The sequence below is a fragment of the Aquarana catesbeiana genome, linkage group LG05 (assembly GCF_042186555.1).
Source record: "Aquarana catesbeiana isolate 2022-GZ linkage group LG05, ASM4218655v1, whole genome shotgun sequence".
NCBI classification, from domain to species: Eukaryota; Metazoa; Chordata; class Amphibia; order Anura; family Ranidae; genus Aquarana; species Aquarana catesbeiana.
Window position 1 is genome coordinate 2,741,940 of NC_133328.1, and position 20,492 is coordinate 2,762,431.

General features: G+C 47.4%; 1 protein-coding gene across 1 annotated transcript in view; it reads left to right on the forward strand.

The window, feature by feature from the left end:
• Positions 1–20,492, forward strand: part of ADGRB1 (adhesion G protein-coupled receptor B1) — a gene marked incomplete in the record, with an annotated part of 698,266 nt that overhangs the window by 601,218 nt on the left and 76,556 nt on the right. Inside the window, 1 exon segment of the mRNA XM_073629372.1 lies at positions 7,514–7,583. Coding sequence (XP_073485473.1) covers positions 7,514–7,583 — 70 coding nt within the window.

Here is a 20,492-nt window from a genome sequence, read left to right on the forward strand (position 1 = left end):
GTAATCCACGACACCGGTGTGTCAACTGATATAACAAAACTGTGTGGGACAACCGGTCCCTCCAGCCCCTCTCGGGGTTCTGATCAACAATGACATATTTTCTGGTACTTGCTATGAAGTACATTGCCATGATCCATCTCGTCATCGAACTCGCATTTTTGTAGGGAATGAATCGATGTATGTTTCCGGCACAACCCTCCTCCGAGGGGAAAAGAAAAGTATAGACCCCTGGGCCTTTGTTAGGGATATCAATCTATCTCCACTTCTGGTCTCCTATCCTGATGAAGCTCATTTTCATTAGCGTCTAGCCAATCCGCAGCTTCCGCCGGGTGTTCAAAGAAGTGTGCTCTGCCTCTTAGTGTAATTCTAAGTTTTGCAGGATAAAGCATTGCATAAGAGGCTTGTACTCTCTGCAGGCGTTTTTTAATTTCCGAGAACCGCGCGCGGTTCTTCTGGACTGTAGCCGAGAAATCTGGATAGAATGAAATCCGCGTGCCATTGTACTGGATATTTCTCTTTTCTCTGGCTAATTTCAGGATAATTTCCCTGTCTCTATAATTCAGGAGACGGGCCAGTATTGGACGGGGGGGGGGGGGTTTCCTGGCGGGAGAGGTCTGGTAGGTATTCTGTGAGCTCTTTCCACCGCATACAAATGAGTGAAAGCCTCCTTGCCGAATATTTCAGCCATCCATTGTTCTATGAATTGCGTGGGGTCGCGGCCTTCCACCTTCTCCGGTAAGCCGACTATGCGCACGTTATTGCGCCTGAGACGATTTTCAAAATCCTCAGCGCGGGTATCCGTAGCTCTTGCTAGAAGTGTGGTGGACTGGGATTCTCTAATCAGTGTGGGTAGTTTATCTTCAAGCTCACTTATTCTGCTTTCTGCTGCAGTGGTACGCTCTCGGATTTTCTGAATATCTTGTCTGATGAGACTAACCTCCTCCTTCAGACCCCCAAATCGTACTTGTAGATTGTTTACAGAGGCTGTACATTTGTTAACTGCTTTTAAAATGTCTGCCAGTGTGGGCTGTTTATCCCCCCCCTCCTCCTCATGTTCTTCAGGCTCATCAGCTATAGCCTCACTGTCCTCTTCCTGTGTCAACATGGCCCCTGCTCCCTGTGCTCTCATACATTCTTCCTCCTCAGTGTCATTGAAGTCAGGGCATTCATTTAGTGACTGTGCTGCAGCTAGGCCTGATTTTTCAGACAGTTTTTGAGCATAGTACCTCATGTCCTTAGGGTGATCAGCGGAGCCATCCTTAGAGCCTTTCTGCTGCTTGTGCTGTCCCTCCTTCAGCTTGTCACGTTTCTGTGCGGACGGCGGAGCGGCGCCATTTTGGGGATCCATCCTGGAACCCTCTCCCCTCTGTCCACGGGTCATCATGCCCTCCTAATACACCGGAGCGGGCGCGGAGTGTGCTGGGGGTTCTCCCCGTTCAATCAAGCCGAAAACGGGGGTAATAGAGTGCCGGTAACCGGATCGAATCAGGATCACTGGGGAGCTATGTGACTAGACGTCTGCTTACATGCCGCGCTGGCCTCGCCCCCCGGTTCCCCATATTTTCAGATGTCTCCCATCACATCAGAGGTCCTCTTATTGCAGCAGAGATTCCCATATCACATCAGAGGTCTGGTCTTCCCATTACATCAGAGGTCCTCCCATCACGTCAAAGGTCCCCCATCATGTCAGAGGTCCCCCCATCACGTAAGAGGGTGCCCCATCACATCAAAGGGTCCCCCATCACATAAAAGGGTCTCCCATCACGTCAGAGGTCCCCCATCACGTCAGAGGTCCCCCATCACGTCAGAGGTCCCCTAATCATGTCAGATGCCCCCCACCCTCTTTTACATCAGAGGTTCCCTCATCACATTAGAGGTTTCCTCTTTAAGTCAGAGATCTCCATAAATCAGAGGTCCCCTGGTAATATCAGAGTTCCTCCATTACTTAAGAGCTCCCCCTATTACTTCAGAGGCCCTCCCCTAATGTCAGGGGTCCCCCTATAACATCAGAGGTTTCCCCATCAAGTCAGAGGTCCTCCCATCACATCGAAGGTCCTTCAATTATGCTAGAGGTCCCCTCGTCATGTCAGAGGTCTCCCCATCACATTAGAGGTTACCTCTTTAAATCAGAGATCTCCCATCACATCAGAGGTCCCCCCATTACATCAGAGGTCCTCCCATCACATCAGAGGTCCCCCATTACATCAGAGGTCTTCCCATCACATCAGAGGTCCCCCATCACATCAGAGGTCCCCCCATTACATCAGAGGTCCTCCCATCACATCAGAGGTCCTCCCATCACATCAGAGGTCCTCCCATCACATCAGAGGTCCTCCCATCACATCAGAGGTCCCCCATTACATCAGAGGTCTTCCCATTACATCAGAGGTCCCCACATCACAGATCCCATGATGACATCAGAGGTCTCCCTATTACATCAGAGGTCCCCCCATTACAATAGTGGTCCTCCTATTACATCAGATGTTCCCTCATTACAACAGAGGCTAATCTGTACCATGAAAACTCATGATACTAATCCAGGGCAAACTGGGTCCCGTGCTCTTAGCACCCCAGGCGAGCCCAGATGGCACCACAACACCCTGGTTGAGAAATGCTGGTTTAGGACAGCCTTTCTCAACCTTTGAAACTCCTGAGAAACCCTTAAAGTAATTTTTAGGCAAAAATGACCCTTACATTGATGGTTAGTAGGGAGAGTTCCACCCTGAGAGACAGCTAACAGGATAAGTGGCATCTGCCTGCGCTGCCCAGTGGCTTTTGTCCTCATACTATGCCAACACCAATGGGAAGTCAACTGACCACAGCTCAAGTCACTCCTAGCAACCTCTGGGGAAACCCTGGATGAGAATTGCTGTTTCTGAAGGATAGGTGGGTGGTGCTTGGACCCCAGAGTGTCCTGGACCCAATCCCAGCCTGTGATTGGACAGTAAAGGAAAAGCAACAGAGTAACTCCCACTTAGTTTTGACTATGGGATAGGAAGTGAAGGAAAGTATCCCCAATGGGTCAGGGAGTGAGGGGAAATCTCCCCAACAAGGCAGGAAGTGAAGGAAAATAAGCCCAATGGGACAGGAAGTGAAGGAACATCTCCCTAATGGGACAGGGAGTGAAGGGAAATCACCTCAATGAGGCAGGAAATGAGGGAAAGTATCCCCAATGGGACAGGAAGTGAAGGAAAGTCTTCCCAATGGGACATGGAGTGAAAGAAAATATCCCCTATGGTAGAGGAAGTGAAAGAAAATCTCCTCAATTTGACAGGAAGTGAAGGAAAATCCCTGCCCCCCCCAATGGGACATGAAGTGAAATACAATCTCCCCAATTGGACAGGAAGTGAAGGAAAGTCTCCCTAATGTGACAGGAAGTGAAGGAAAGTCTCCCCAATAGGACATGAAGTGAAGGAAAGTCTCCCCAATAGGACAGGTAGTGAAGAAAAGTTTCCCCAATAGGACAGGAAGCAAATAAAAGTCTCCCCAATGGGACAGGAAGTGAAGCAAAGTCCCCCCATGGGACACAGATGTCAAACAAAACTAACAGGGGTTATAACTCTCCCTTACTCTATCGAAAATGAAAAAAATAAGTTTTGCCCATAGTTCTACTTTACCATAGCTGCTAACCACTTGAACCCGCTACTGGCTAATTTGGGTACTGGCCAGGAAGGTGGATCACAGTTGATGTGTCCCGATTGGTGGGTTTAGGTCCGCCTTAAAGGCTCACAGTGAGCAGTGAAATCAGAGTAAGCCTGGGTTCACACTGAATGTGGGTTTTGCACGATTTCAAACCCACATTTCAGTCTGACTTGGGGGGGCGATTTGAGAGACATCTTTGCGGGTAAAAATGCCCCTGAAGTCGCCAGAAGTAGTGCAGGAACTACTTTTGGGAACCAGTGCCACGCCACAATGTCGGCGTCGGACCAATTTGAACGGTGCCGTTGCCGGCAGTAGAAGGCGATTTGGCATGCGACTTGACATGTGAAACTGCCCCGATGTGAACAGGGGGGGCTAATTAATTTCAGTCCTGGAGAGGAGCCAGTCCAACTGTTCCAGAGGGAAGGCGGGGGGTCGGATATAATGAGCTCATTGTCGTGTATTGTACCTGTACGATCGGCATGGAGGCGGTAGAGGAGTGATTGTTTATGGTGTGGCGGTGTAACAATCTTTTTGTTGTACACAAAGCATGATCCAGGTGATTATTACTGGCGGTAGGAGAGGGGGGTGCGTTAGGAGAGGGGTGGCGGGTAGAAGAGGGGTGTGGGGTAGGAGAGGGACGTGGGGTAGGAGAGGGGTGTGGTTTAGGAGAGGGGTGTGGGGTAGGAGAGGGGTGTGGGGTAGGAGAGGGGTGTGGTTTAGGAGAGGGGTGTGGGGTAGGAGAGGGGTGTGGGGTAGGAGAGGGGTGTGGTTTAGGAGAGGGGTGTGGGGTAGGAGAGGGGTGTGGGGTAGGAGAGGGGTGTGGTTTAGGAGAGGGGTGTGGGGTAGGAGAGGGATGTGGGGGAGGAGAGGGGCGTGGGTTAGGAAAGGGGCGTGGGTTAGGAAAGGGGCGTGGGGTAGGAGAGGGGCGTGGGTTAGGAGAGGGGCGTGGGTTAGGAGAGGGCCGTGGGGTAGGAGAGGGGCGTGGGGTAGGAGAGGGGCGTGGGTTAGGAGAGGGGCGTGGGGTAGGAGAGGGCGTGGGGTAGGAGAGGGGCGTGGGGTAGGAGAGGGGTATTGGTTAGGTTAAGAGAGGGGTGTGGGTTAGGAGAGGGGCGTGGGCTGTGGGTTAGGAGAGGGGTGTGGGGTAGGAGAGGGGCGTGGGACGTGGGTTAGGAGAGGGACGTGGGTTAGGAGAGGGGCGTGGGGTAGGAGAAGGGTGTGGGGTAGGAGAGGGGCGTGGGACGTGGGTTAGGAGAGGGACGTGGGGTAGGAGAGGGACGTGGGATAGGAGAGGGACGTGGGATAGGAGAGGGACGTGGGATAGGAGAGGGACGTGGGTTAGGAGAGGGGCGTGGGATAGGAGAGGGACGTGGGATAGGAGAGGGACGTGGGTTAGGAGAGGGGGGTGGGATAGGAGAGGGACGTGGGTTAGGAGAGGGACGTGGGTTAGGAGAGGGGCGTGGGATAGGAGAGGGACGTGGGTTAGGAGAGGGACGTGGGTTAGGAGAGGGGCGTGGGATAGGAGAGGGACGTGGGTTAGGAGAGGGACATGGGTTAGGAGAGGGTAGGAGAGGGGCGTGGGTTAGGAGAGGGGTGTGGGTTAGGAGAGGGACGTGGGGTAGGAGAGGGACGTGGGGTAGGAGAGGGACGTGGGTTAGGAGAGGGGTGTGGGTTAGGAGAGGGGTGTGGGGTAGGAGAGGGTAGGAGAGGGACGTGGGTTAGGAGAGGGACGTGGGGTAGGAAAGGGACGTGGGTTAGGAGAGGGTAGGAGAGGAGCGTGGGTTAGGAGAGGGTAGGAGAGGGACGTGGGGTAGGAGAGGGGCGTGGGTTAGGAGAGGGGCGTGGGTTAGGAGAGGGGTGTGGGGTAGGAAAGGGACGTGGGTTAGGAGAGGGTAGGAGAGGAGCGTGGGTTAGGAGAGGGACGTGGGGTAGGAGAGGGTAGGAGAGGGGTGTGGGGTAGGAGAGGGACGTGGGGTAGGAGAGGGTAGGAGAGGGGCGTGGGTTAGGAGAGGGTAGGAGAGGGGTGTGGGGTAGGAGAGGGTAGGAGAGGGTAGGAGAGGGACGTCGGGTAGGAGAGGGGTGTGGGTGTCCTTCCTGACATGTCACAATATTCAGCAACAGGATCATTACTCAGAAAAGCTCCACCTTTTATCATCAAAAAGCCGTCCTTGAGCTCCAGTCCAGTGACTTTGCCTAGGCAGGGATGATGTCATTAGTCTGCTGCTGGCAGGAGGAAGAATTTCCTTAGTCTCCTTGATTCAGTGACTTGCTACAAAAACACAGTGTTACAGTCTGATTGCTTAGATCACAGGTGTCAAACACAAGGCCCGCGGGCCGAATACGGCCCTCCGGGCCATTTCATGTGGCCCTCGCATGTCTCCTGCAGCTGCGGGAGATCTCCAGCCCTCCTCTGGTCCTCCTCCAGACCCCTACTTTCTGCTTTCAAACAATGCATCCAGCTTCTTCCCAGCAGCAGCATAAGGAAAGGGGGGTGCACTGTGATGTAAGGGAGAGTAGGGGACTCAACTTCTGACGGTGGGGTGGCTCTTGACATCTAATGTAAGTGGAGGGGATGCGCTGGACATCTAATCTTACAGATACAACCGGCCCTTGTGAGGACAATCATAATGCTGATGTGGCCCACAATGAAATTGATTTTGACACCCCTGGCTTAGAGAGCTCAGAGATCAGATTGCAACATTGTAACTTTGTAGCAAGTCACAAAGTGGGTGGGTGCAGCAGGGGGCTGATCTGTGTCAGACATTTGTGAACACTGGCACCAGGATTTACATGATCCTGCCATCTCTTAGAGATTCCCCTGGTGATCCTTGTTACTAAGAGAGAATGTGATGGGAAAATACAACATTTTAGAGTTGCAATCAGAAGAAAAGATGAGGAAAAATCTGCCAATGGAGATAACTGTTCTAGTGACAACTATAATGGGCACAGCGGGTGTACAGACCCGGGAACTCAGCACAGGGATGGTGGGAACCCCTCATAATGGGCACAGCGGGTGTACAGACCCGGGAACTCAGCACAGGGATGGTGGGAACCCCTCATAATGGGCACAGCGGGTGTACAGACCCGGGAACTCAGCACAGGGATGGTGAGAACCCCTCATAATGGGCACAGCGGGTGTACAGACCCGGGAACTCGCCACAGGGATGGTGGGAACCCCTCATAATGGGCACAGCGGGTGTACAGACCCGGGAACTCAGCACAGGGATGGTGAGAACCCCTCATAATGGGCACAGCGGGTGTACAGACCCGGGAGCTCAGCACAGGGATGGTGAGAACCCCTCATAATGGGCACAGCGGGTGTACAGACCCGGGAACTCAGCACAGGGATGGTGAGAACCCCTCACAATGGGCACAGCGGGTGTACAGACCCAGGAACTCAGCACAGGGATGGTGAGAACCCCTCATAATGGGCACAGCGGGTGTACAGACCCGGGAACTCAGCACAGGGATGGTGGGAAAAAGTTACCTGCTGATCCTGGCAGATATTCAGTGAGCTCCCTGTGTTCTCTGTTGTACTCTTATCAGTCAGTTCTCTATGGAGAAATACAGAACACCTCCCTCCTGTAATATGGACATGGTGGGGGGTGTTCTGTAGTCCTAACACACAGCCTGTCCTGGGGGCTCCTCTATAGATCCAGTACAGCGGGCGTTGTCACCCCAGGATAGGAAGTGTGTTACTGGCAGGATCACCAGGTGACAATAAAGGAAAAAAGGCCCAAAAAAGGAACACAGCCCCTCCCCCCCCATCCAAGGACAAGGAACCCGCAATCTGTGACATGTTCGGGTTTAGATACTTTCCATGAATGTAACCCGTGTGTTGTGTATACTGAGCCGCTGTGGTTGTGTCTTTCAGGTCTCCCGGCTCTTGTGGTGGCGATATCAGTCGGTTTTACCAAAGCCAAGGGGTACGGCTCAGCGAACTAGTAAGTGATAAATATTTCTATTTTTAATAATATTGTTTTATAATAATCATGTTTGGCAGAAGGAGCTCTGCCCCCGGCCTGCGTTGTATGATATCGGATTCATAGAGAACTCAGTGACACAGCGCAGGCTCTGCCCCCGGCCTGCGTTGTATGATATCGGATTCATAGAGAACTCAGTGACACAGCGCAGACTCCGCCCCCGGCCTGCGTTGTATGATATCAGATTCATAGAGAACTCAGTGACACAGCACAGACTCCGCCCCCGGCCTGGGTTGTATGATATCGGATTCATAGAGAACTCAGTGACACAGCGCAGGCTCCGCCCCCGGCCTGGGTTGTATGATATCGGATTCATAGAGAACTCAGTGACACAGCGCAGGCTCCGCCCCCGGCCTGCGTTGTATGATATCGGATTCATAGAGAACTCAGTGACACAGCGCAGGCTCCGCCCCCGGCCTGCGTTGTATGATATCGGATTCATAGAGAACTCAGTGACACAGCGCAGGCTCCGCCCCCGGCCTGCGTTGTATGATATCGGATTCATAGAGAACTCAGTGACACAGCGCAGACTCCGCCCCCGGCCTGGGTTGTATGATATCGGATTCATAGAGAACTCAGTGACACAGCGCAGGCTCCGCCCCCGGCCTGCGTTGTATGATATCGGATTCATAGAGAACTCAGTGACACAGCGCAGGCTCCGCCCCCGGCCTGCGTTGTATGATATCGGATTCATAGAGAACTCAGTGACACAGCGCAGGCTCCGCCCCCGGCCTGGGTTGTATGATATCGGATTCATAGAGAACTCAGTGACACAGCGCAGGCTCCGCCCCCGGCCTGCGTTGTATGATATCGGATTCATAGAGAACTCAGTGACACAGCGCAGGCTCCGCCCCCGGCCTGCGTTGTATGATATCGGATTCATAGAGAACTCAGTGACACAGCGCAGGCTCCGCCCCCGGCCTGGGTTGTATGATATCGGATTCATAGAGAACTCAGTGACACAGCGCAGGCTCCGCCCCCGGCCTGGGTTGTATGATATCGGATTCATAGAGAACTCAGTGACACAGCGCAGGCTCCGCCCCCGGCCTGCGTTGTATGATATCGGATTCATAGAGAACTCAGTGACACAGCGCAGACTCCGCCCCCGGCCTGCATTTTATGATATCAGATTTATAGAGAACTCAGTGACACAGCGCAGGCTCCGCCCCTGGCCTGCGTTGTATGATATCGGATTCATAGAGAACTTAGTGACACAGCGCAGGCTCCGCCCCCGGCCTGCGTTGTATGATATCGGATTCATAGAGAACTTAGTGACACAGCGCAGGCTCCGCCCCCGGCCTGCGTTGTATGATATCGGATTCATAGAGAACTTAGTGACACAGCGCAGGCTCCACCCTCACCTTGCGTTGTATGATATCGGATTCATAGAGAACTTAGTGACACAGCGCAGGCTCCACCCTCACCTTGCGTTGTATGATATTGGATTTATTAAAAAAAAAAAAAGGTGGTGACACAGCACAGGCTTCACCCCCCTGGCCTGCTCTGTATGATACCAGAGAGAACCTATATATATATATATTTATATCATTTATTTATTTTTATTTTTTGGGGGGCGGGGGTATGCTATAAATATGACTGGAAAAAATAAATAAAGGAACAAGAACTAAAATAAATGATATGTGAGTGCTAGAAGAAAGCAAAAATAGAGAAAAGAAGGAGGATGGAGTTATATTTAATATTTATACATAAAAATCTGAAAAAATGAATCAAAATAAATAAACAAAATAAAAGTAAAATAAAAATGGTTCTATTAGCCCTCATGCACACAGGCTGTTAAAATAACGTTATGAAAACGCCAGTATCTTTGCAGTGATTTTTTTTAACTTTTTTCAGCTTTTTTCAGCGTTTTTTCAAAAGCATTCTTTAGCGTTTCTTAGCGTTTCTCCGCGTTAGCATTTTTTAGCGTTTTTTTTTTTTTTTTCAAAATTTTTTTTTTTTTTTTTTCAATGGATCAAAAACGTTAAAAAACGTTGGTGAATGACGTTTCTGAGCGTTTTTGAGCGTTTTTACAGCTGAAAAACGTCTCTCAGAACCCACTGGTCCTGGGGTTTTTTTTTACAGCTTAAAAACGCCTATGCCACTTGCAGCTCAAAAAAGTCTAGGTGGGCATGAGGACTTAATAATAAAATATATATATAAATAAAAATTAAATATAAAATTATATATATATAATGTGTGCGTGTGTATGTGTATATATATATATATATATATACAGTCAGGTCCATAAATATTGGGACATGGACATAATTCTAATCTTTTTGGCTCTATACACCACAATGGATTTAAAATGAAATGAACAAGATGTGCTTTAACTGCAGACTTTCAGCTTTAATTTGATTTACATCCAAATCAGGTGAACGGTGTAGGAATGACAACAGTTTGTAGATGTGCCTCCCACTTTTTAAGGGACCAAAAGTAATGGGACAGATTAACAATCATCCATCAAACTTTCAGTCAATTACAGCCTGAAGTCTGGAACACATAGACATCACCAGACGCTGGGCTTCATCCCCGGTGATGCTCTGCCAGGCCTCTACTGCAACTGTCTTCAGTTCCTGCTTGTTCTTGGGGCATTTTCCCTTCAGTTTTGTCTTCAGCAAGTGAAATGCATGCTCAATCGGATTCAGGTCAGGTGATTGACTTGGCCATTGCAGAACATTCCACTTCTTTCCACTTCTCTGATCAGTACATAAAAAGACCAATCAGAATACACTGTAGCAATAATATTATTACAATGTATAATTAATAGGGTTGGAAGCCTGATCCCCAGTCAGGCGACCAAAAAATAGGGGCATGTTGGACTATTACGGTACAGTAATTGTGGGTGACAATATAGAGCAGTGTTTCTCAACTCCAGTCCTCAAGGCGCACCAACAGGTCATGTTTTCAGGATTTCCCTCAGATGAAACGGCTGTGGTAATTACTAAGGCAGTGAAAACTGATCAAATCACCTGTGCAAAATAGTGGAAATCCTGAAAACATGACCTGTTGGTGCGCCTTGAGGACTGGAGTTGAGAATCACTGATATAGAGCATATAACAGCAAAAAAGTAAAAGTTATAATTCATTTTATTGATGCAGAGGACAAAAACAGTGGCAATGCAATAAAACATAATAAAAGTACAGGTGTAACACCAATAGGGTTCATTAGTATACAGTACAACACGAGATCTCAGATATCATATTCCTCGACTAGTTTCGCGGACATAAGCCGCTTCGTCAGGAGGGAATCTGAAGATGGTTTATTCTGACTAAACAATCTGAACCTAACAAATAGGAAACATACAGTGAGGTTTACCAACATAAATGGTCAATAAAAATTATGTTCCAGCATCAAAATTAACAAAGGGGTAATAGAAAATTGCGGGGGGAAAAAGGGGGGCGAATCTGCTTACCCATGTCCCAACAGACATGATTTCTGGATGATGGTACATATGTATTATTGCTGCTACTTTAACATTTCATTATAGAGGCCATTCATTTACCATTATTACAATGTAATTATGAATGTCGCAGTTTCATTAACATTCGTGTATTTTTTTTTTTTTTGGTAAACTGTTTTTGTATCATAAAAAAAAAATTGGAACCACCACCATTTTACTCTCCAGGGTCTCTGCTTTCATATATATATATCATATTTTGGGGGGGTTTAACTTTTATCTTCAGGCCTATAATGTCCATTTGAACCCATATGCAAGAAAACCCCCCAAACGAATCGGTTAAAGGATGAGCACTTCCTCCAGTGTCTCCTTTTGCTGTGTCTGCCCCGGATCCACATGCTGCAGAGATCGATCGACTACCATAAGAGCCTTAATGCAGCAGATAAATAGCGGCGGGCCCCTGGAGGGTCTCTGGGGCCTCTGATCTGTGTCTGCAGCGGTCTTCCTCCGGATGGCGGTGACGAGTTCACCTCGTTATGTATTCAGTGCTGAGCGCCTGCTGGATACCCACAAGACTGCAGCAGCGTTCAATCATTTGCAGAGAGCGGCACGCGCTGCTGTCCTCTGCAGCTGCTTCCCTCCCCTCCCCCCCCCCCCCCTCGGAGCCGAGCCTCTCACCTGCTCCCTTCCCCGGGATAATCACCTGCTCCGTTATTGTCAGTCTGCCGAGCGCCGGACTCGTCGCAGGAGTCGGCCTGGCTGGCTGCCATGCGTCCTGCGGGCTCGTCGCGCTCTCTGCAGGGGTATCCATCATCCTTTTTCCTGCAGCCGCCGCGACGACCGCAGCCAGCATTGGCAATCTCCGGGACAGCGGCCGACCGCGCGCTAAACTTTATTCATGCGGAACGCAGAGAAGCATTGCGTAAACGTCTTTTTTTATTATTTCAAATGTAATTTAAAATTTTGAATAAAATTTTTTACATTTTTCAAATTTTCATTCCAAGGTCCGTAAAACAAGGTGACTGCGATTCCCTCGTTTCTCAAATACAGCGGCACTTGCTGAAATTTAATGTGCTTCTTTTTTGTCTTCTCTGCCCCCCCCCCAAAAAAAAAAGAAAGAAAGAAAGAAAAGAAATCAACAAGATAATTACATAAAAAAAAAAAAAAAACTCTAGTTTCATTACATAACTTATTTTACTTCCAGTGATGTCATCACTTGACCTCTGTGCTTGTCTATGCAATGCCGGCAGATTATGGCTGGTGGGCGGGGCCTGGCAGGGCACTGTACATAGCTTCCTGACAACATCCCAGCCCCCCCCCCGTCAGTTCTCCTTCTCAACCCCTGGTACAAGCAGTGGGAGGAGTTATGCAAATATCAAAATGCCTTGATGGGCGGGTGTCACTCTGGAGGAGTGGGCGTTCCTAATCAGGCTGTATTTGCATAGGTAACGCCCACATGTAATACTGAGCCTCCATGATTGACAGAAGTGAAATCCAATGAATGAAAGGGGCGGAACCAGGGATAGTCAGTCCTAAGCCCTGGTGCTGGCAGTGGGAGGAGTTATGCAAATATCAATATGCTTTGATGGGCGGTTGTCAGTCTGGAGAAGTGGGCGTTCTTAAGAAGGCAGCATTTGCATAGATAACGCCCACATGTGATGCTGAGCCTCCATGATTGAAATAACTCAAATCCAATGAGTGAAAGGGGCGGGGCCAGTCAGTATGTGGGGGAACGAGCTCTAAGCCCTGGAGCAAGCAGTGGGAGGAGTTATGCAAATATCAAAATGCCTTGATGTCTGCTAGATCAGTTGGGACGAGTGGGCGTTCCTAGGCAGGCTGTATTTGCATAGGTAACACCCACAGGTGATGCTGAGCCTCCATGATTGACAGAAGTAAAATCCAATGAATGAAAGGGGCGGGGCCAGGGAGGTCAAGCTGGGAGGGAAAGAGCACTGATGTAAGCAGTGGGAGGGGTTATGCAAATATAAAAATGCTTTGATGGGCGGGTCTCAGTCTGGAGGAGTGGGCGTTCTTAGGCAGCCAGCATTTGCATAGGTAACGCCCACATGTGATGCTGAGACTCCATGATTGAAAAAACTGAAATCCAAGTGAAAGGGGCGGGGCCAGGGACAATCAGGATGGGGAGGAAAGTGCTAAATGATGCTGGGCGTCTTCCAGCCAGGAAATGAGACAGGACTCTATCTGACTTGCTGCAGCTTCTAATGCACATGGTGAGAAGCTCACAGTGTGCAGTGAAATCAAAGGAACCCATTTCAGTCCAGGTGAGGAGGCGGTACACCCGGGCCGGAGGGGGGATTTATGTTTTATTGTTAATTTTTTTTTCAATTAAATATTATTATTGATTTATTTATTTAAATAATTTCTAAAAAATGCACACTGGACTTTAAAATAACGTTATAAAAACGCCAGTAGCTTTGCAGTGAGTCTTTCAACGTTTTTAACGTTTTTGCAATATTGTTTATTAGCGTTTTTTAGAGTTTTTCTTTGTAAAAATATTATTATTATTTTTTTTTTTTCAATGCATCAAAAACGTAAAAAAAAAAAAAAAAAAAAAAAAAACGCTGGTGAGCCACGTTTTTGAGCATTTATCAGCGTTTATGAGCGTTTGGCATTTTTTAAGCGTTTTTTTGTGGTCAGAAAAACAACTCTTGAACGCGATTTCAGGGCGTTCAGAAAACAGCCAATAAACTCCACTGCTGATAAACGTCCAAAAACGTTCATGTACATAGGATAACATAGAGGGGTGTTTATGGGCTTTTAAAAAAACGCACAAACTCGAAAAAACTGCCGTTTATGAGCTTCAGTGTGCATGGAGCCTAATGTGTATTGCTGGTACCCGCCAGGTGGGGGCGGGGCGCAAGGAGGGGGGCGGGGTTTAGCTGTTAAAGTGCATGTCAAGCTAATTTTTTTTTTTTTTTTTAGTTTGCATATTGTGGGGAAGGATTGGAAACCCCTGGCGGGTCTTTACTTCTATCCAGGGCTCCGATGGAAAGATTTCCCTTCACTTCCTGTCCTGGTGACAACGGGTTCACCAGACAGGAAGTGAGAGAAAATCAAAATGGTTTTAGGATAGTCGGGGAAGACAAGAACCTCGGCAGACTTTATTTCTCATTCGGTGGCAAACCAAAAAAAAAAAAACATAGAGAGTCCAACGTCTTTTCTCACAACAAAATTTTAAACAGCCAACGCGTTTCGGGGGTTCGAAGATCTCCCCTTCTTCAGGGCTGCTACACAAAAAGAGCAGTTCCAGATATACGAAATCCATCAGTAATCTAACTCCACTAGAGGGAGCCGAGGAGCACAGGAAGTACATCCATCCTTGTAACAAGAGATACAATGTAACAATTCTAGGCGCCCGCCGACCACAATACATATATATGCGTTGCGTCTTTGAAGCGGTTTGTCGGGGTTATGAATGAAGCTCTCAGCCATCACCCCGGGATTGTTTTTTTTTTTTCAGCTGGAGTTTCTATTTTTCATGAAAGCATTCAGAGTGTCTAATTAGCTGCTGGATCGCTTTCAGAAGCTGCGGAAGGGATCTCCCCTCCCCTGTCCCCCCCCTCCCCGCCGCTCACTAATGTTTCTCGGGCTTACCGCTCTCTGGCGGTTTGCTCAGCTGGCCATAGAGGTGATCAGATCGTCTCTATGACCTTGGAGGACCGGAGCAACGTCATGAAGTCACTTCCGGTCTAAGCCAGAAGTAAACAATTTTTAATTTTTTTTTAAAGCAAAAGATCTTTTTTTTTTTTTTTTTTTTTTTTTTTGATCTTTTGCTTTCAAAGGTAGAGGAGATATTTAGGTTCTTATTGACCCCCCGATCTCTCTATAACCACTTCATTACTGCCCATAGTCATATGACGTCCTGGGCTTCCCAGCCACCTGGGAGGGGGGGCGCGCGCCCCCACCGCGTCACTCAGGAGCCGATGCGCGTGCCCGGCAGCCATGATGTCCAACGGCCACCTGCGATTGCCTGGTAACAGAGCCGGGACGTTGATCTGTGTGTGTCAGGGGAGAGGAGACCGATGGTGTGTTCCCAGTACAGAGGAACGCCGATCGGTGTCCTCCCCTTGTGAGTCGTCGTCCCCCCACAGTTAGAATCACTCCCTAGGACACACAGTTAACCCCTTGATCGCCCCCCCTAGTGTTAACCCCTTCCCTGCCAGTGACATTTATACAGTAATCAGTGCATTTTTATAGCATTGATCGCTGTATAAATGTGAATGGTCCCAAAATGGTGTCAAAAGTGTCCGATGTGTCCGCCGCAATGTCGCAGTCACGATAAAAATCGCAAATCGTCGCCATTACTAGTTTTTTTTAAAAAAATAATAATAATTAAAATGCCATAAAACTATCCCCAATATTGTAGACGCTGTAACTTTTGTGCAAACCAATCAATAGACACTTATTGCAATTTTTTTTTTAACCAAAAATATATAGAAGAATGCGTATCGGCCTAAACTGAGGAAAAAATGTTTTAAAAAAAAAAAAATTGGGATATTTATTATTGAAAAAAAAGTAAAAAAATATTGTTGTTTTTTTTTTTTTCAAACTTGTCGCTCTTCTTTTGTTTATAGCGCAAAAAATAAAAACCGCAGAGGCGATCAAATACCATCAAAAGAAAGCTCTATTTCTTGGGAGAAAAAAATGATAAAAATGGGGTACATTTGTGTACAGTGTAGCATGACCGCGCAATTGTCATTCAAATATAGCACTGAAAACTGAAAATTGGCCTGGGCAGGAAGGGGGTGAAAATGCCCGTTATTGAAGTGGTTAAAGAGGACCTGTCATCTCTTATTTCTATTACAAGGGATCTTTACATTCCTTTATAATAGGAATAAAAGTGATCCAAAAAAAATAAATAAATAAAGGGACAGTGTAAAAGTAAAAAATAAAATAAATAAGAAAAATAAACATTTAAACAGCCCCCATCTCTCCGTGCTTGTGCGCAGAAGTGAACGCATATGTAACACATGTGACATATCACCGCAAGCATTAGAGCGAGAGCAATAATTCTAGCACTAGACCTCCTATGAAACTCTAAACATGCAACCTGTAAAAAAAATTAAAGTGTCGCCTATGGAGATTTTTAAGTATTGTAGTTTGGCGTCATTCCGCAAGTGTGCGCAATTTTAAAGCGTGATATGTTGGATATTTATTTACTTTACTTCATTCTTTTCTATTTTACCAAAAAAATTGGGTTATATATTATATATATATATATATATGAAATTGTTGCATTTATTTGCTAATCCCCACCTGCTTTCTTTAGAATTGTTACATTGTATCTCTTGTTACAAGAATATATCTATTTTCTGTGCTCCTCAGCTCCACCTAGTGGTCGTAATGCAATATTGTAGTACTGCCTAAAAATAAAAGGACATTCGTTTAGAAGAGAAAACCGCCTAAAGAACGTTTGTTGCTCCCAATTCACACCGAACAAATGCAGATTTGCTGTACAAATAGCGATGAAAATTTATTTTACATGTAGACCCCACCTATGTGTATTGCATTGGACACCTTAACACAACGTGCCGCTGTGTGTTAAAGCAGATCGTTGATTTTCAAAAATGAAAAAGAAATAAATAAGCACGCAGAACATCGGTGATCACTCTACAGTGGTGCAGAGATTGGCGCGGTAGCTCTCTGTATAATTACACAGTGAATGGCGGGTGCTGTGGTCGGGGGCGGGCCCATGACACCCATACTTACACTATCTTTTTGGTCCCCTGGGTTGAGTGAGGCTGGGTGTCGTCCCACCCAGAAGACTGAGGACATCTTGTGGTGAAAATAGAGTATTGCGGAAGACCGTTTAGCAGGGGAGGGGGTATTTAAACATTTGCCTAGAGTTAGGCATAATATCACAATATATAAAGTACAGTACTAATGTATCATATCTTATAATGCAGGAACAATATATGAGAGAATACATCTAATGACAATGATACATTTTATATGAAGTGACCTGTGTCAGGATGTAGGGGTCAAATTAGTTGATATAGGAGGACTCCAGTGTGGCCCCTGACCTGGGATGATTAGAGACCGCAGACATAGTACAGGAGATGATCAGAGACTGCAGACATAGTACAGGAGATGATCAGAGACTGCAGAAATACTACAGGAGATGATCAGAGACTGCAGACATAGTACAGGAGATGATCAGAGACTGCAGACATAGTACAGGAGATGATCAGAGACTGCAGACATAATACAGGAGATGATCAGAGACTGCAGACATAGTACAGGAGATGGTCAGAGACTGCAGACATAGTACAGGAGATGATCAGAGACTGCAGACATGGTACAGGAGATGATCAGAGACTGCAGACATAGTACAGGAGATGATCAGAGACTGCAGACATAGTACAGGAGATGATCAGAGACTGCAGACATAATACAGGAGATGATCAGAGACTGCAGACATGGTACAGGAGATGATCAGAGACTGCAGACATAGTACAGGAGATGATCAGAGACTGCAGACATAGTACAGGAGATGATCAGAGACTGCAGACATAATACAGGAGATGATCAGAGACTGCAGACATAGTACAGGAGATGATCAGAGACTGCAGACATAGTACAGGAGATGATCAGAGACTGCAGACATGGTACAGGAGATGATCAGAGACTGCAGACATAGTACAGGAGATGATCAGAGACTGCAGACATAGTACAGGAGATGATCAGAGACTGCAGACATAATACAGGAGATGATCAGAGACTGCAGACATGGTACAGGAGATCATCAGAGACTGCAGACATGATACATTAGATGATCAGAGACTGCAGACATAGTACAGGAGATGATCAGAGACTGCAGACATAATACAGGAGATGATCAGAGACTGCAGACATAGTACAGGAGATGATCAGAGACTGCAGACATAATACAGGAGATGATCAGAGACTGCAGACATGGTACAGGAGATGATCAGAGACTGCAGACATGATACATTAGATGATCAGAGACTGCAGACATAGTACAGGAGATGATCAGAGACTGCAGACATAGTACAGGAGATGATCAGAGACTGCAGACATAGTACAGGAGATGATCAGAGACTGCAGACATAATACAGGAGATGATCAGAGACTGCAGACATAGTACAGGAGATGATCAGAGACTGCAGACATAGTACAGGAGATGATCAGAGACTGCAGACATAGTACAGGAGATGATCAGAGACTGCAGACATAATACAGGAGATGATCAGAGACTGCAGACATGGTACAGGAGATCATCAGAGACTGCAGACATAGTACAGGAGATCATCAGAGACTGCAGACATAGTACAGGAGATGATCAGAGACTGCAGACATAATACAGGAGATGATCAGAGACTGCAGACATAGTACAGGAGATGATCAGAGACTGCAGACATAGTACAGGAGATGATCAGAGACTGCAGACATAGTACAGGAGATGATCAGAGACTGCAGACATAGTACAGGAGATGATCAGAGACTGCAGACATAATACAGGAGATGATCAGAGACTGCAGACATAGTACAGGAGATGATCAGAGACTGCAGACATAGTACAGGAGATGATCAGAGACTGCAGACATAGTACAGGAGATGATCAGAGACTGCAGACATAGTACAGGAGATGATCAGAGACTGCAGACATAATACAGGAGATGATCAGAGACTGCAGACATAATACAGGAGATGGTTTCTGCACAGCTACATGTGTACACCCTCATCCGCTGCCTCTTCAGCTAAAGACGGGTAGTAAAAATGTGGCTCAACCATGAGGTTGTACTGCCCTCAACCACTAGTGTGAACGAGCCGTAAGTTCCAGAGAGCCCCATGCGGCCCCTATGCCACAGGTTGGGTACTGGTGGTATAAGAACTGACAATCCGCCATCATGACGGCGTCCTTCGCCCTCCTCCGCACATCACAGTAACTCGAACATTCTCCATATTGGACAACTGTTGCCCGGCTTGCCTCATTTCACCCAATCTTTCGCGGATTTGAGCGCGGGGCAGACGGGGGTCGGGGTTTTCTTCAATGTCACCCGACGCCTTTAATGAAAACGAGAGAATAATATTTAGTTTTTGAGCAGCGCGCGGCCCGCCACGCCGTCCTGACATTGAAGAATGGCCTTCCCCGTGGCACGCAGTACCGCCGTGTCAAACCTTTCCACTCGCTCGCCTTACAAATTGCGGAGAACACCTTATTTAGGTGGGAAGAATGGCCGACATTAATCTTAATACGGGACTTGAAAACAGCGTGAGGGCTAGAATTAATTTATTAGCTGTCTTCAAGGTAGACTGAGCTCTGCTTCGGGAAGGCGAAGGCCAATCATGATTTTGTTAAGATGCTCATTCCTCGGAAAATTACTCGGTTACGTGTCCTTGGTCGGGGGTTGTGTTCTCTGCATATCTTAACTGGCTGTTCCCGGCAGCCGGGGTCACAAAAGGAGGCATCGGCGTTCATCCCAAGTGCCGGCAATTAAAGTTGCGACTTCTGGTTTTACTAACCGGGAAGAAGAGAGTACAGAGGACTACATGCGGTATAATTGTACAATGTCTGTGTGGCCTCCATTGTAGAGGGACGAACTTAGGCACTGCGCTGCCCAGGAACACTTGAATGATGAGAGCCTTGAATACAAGCTCCACCCCTCATGACATGTTATTAGTAAAACCTGAGAATGTACCATGGGAGGAGCATGTAGTCTTCTTTGAGACTTCTCCTCAAACAGACCACCAAAAAGAAGAAATCCTTCCACACGGCCTTCATTGTGCAGGGCTGGATTTAGGCACTGCGCTGCCTAGGCACAATTGAATGATGAGACCCTTGTATACAAGCTCCACCCCTCATGTCACGTGATTAGTAAAAACTGAGAAGGCACCATAGGAGGACCATGTGGTCTTCCTTGAGACTTCTCCTCAAACAGACCACCAAAAAGAAGAAATCCTCCCGCACGGCCTCCATTGTGCAGGGCTGGATTTAGGCACTGCACTGCCTAGGCGCACTTGAATGATGAGACCCTTGTATACAAGCTCCACCCCTCATGTCATGTGATTAGTAAAAACTGAGAAGGCACCATTGGAGGGCCATGTGGTCTTCTTTGAGACTTCTCCTCAAACAGACCACCAAAAAGAAGACATTTTTCTGCACAGCCACCTTTGTGCAATGCCGGATATGGACACTGCGCTGCCTAGGCACACTTGCACGCTTAGGCACTTTTATACAAGCTCCACCCCTCGTGTCATGTGATTATGTTAGTAAAATCTGAGAATGCACCACGGGAGGAGCATGTGGTCTACTTAGGAGTTAAAACTACTCTTGAAACCAACTATCAACTAGGCATGTGCAATTCGTTTCGTTACGAATTCGTTTTTTAACGAATTTCGATAAATTCGTTAATTCGGGAATATCCGAATTAACGAAAACCCGTTTAACGAATTTTTTCCGAATATTCGTAAATTCGATAAAATTG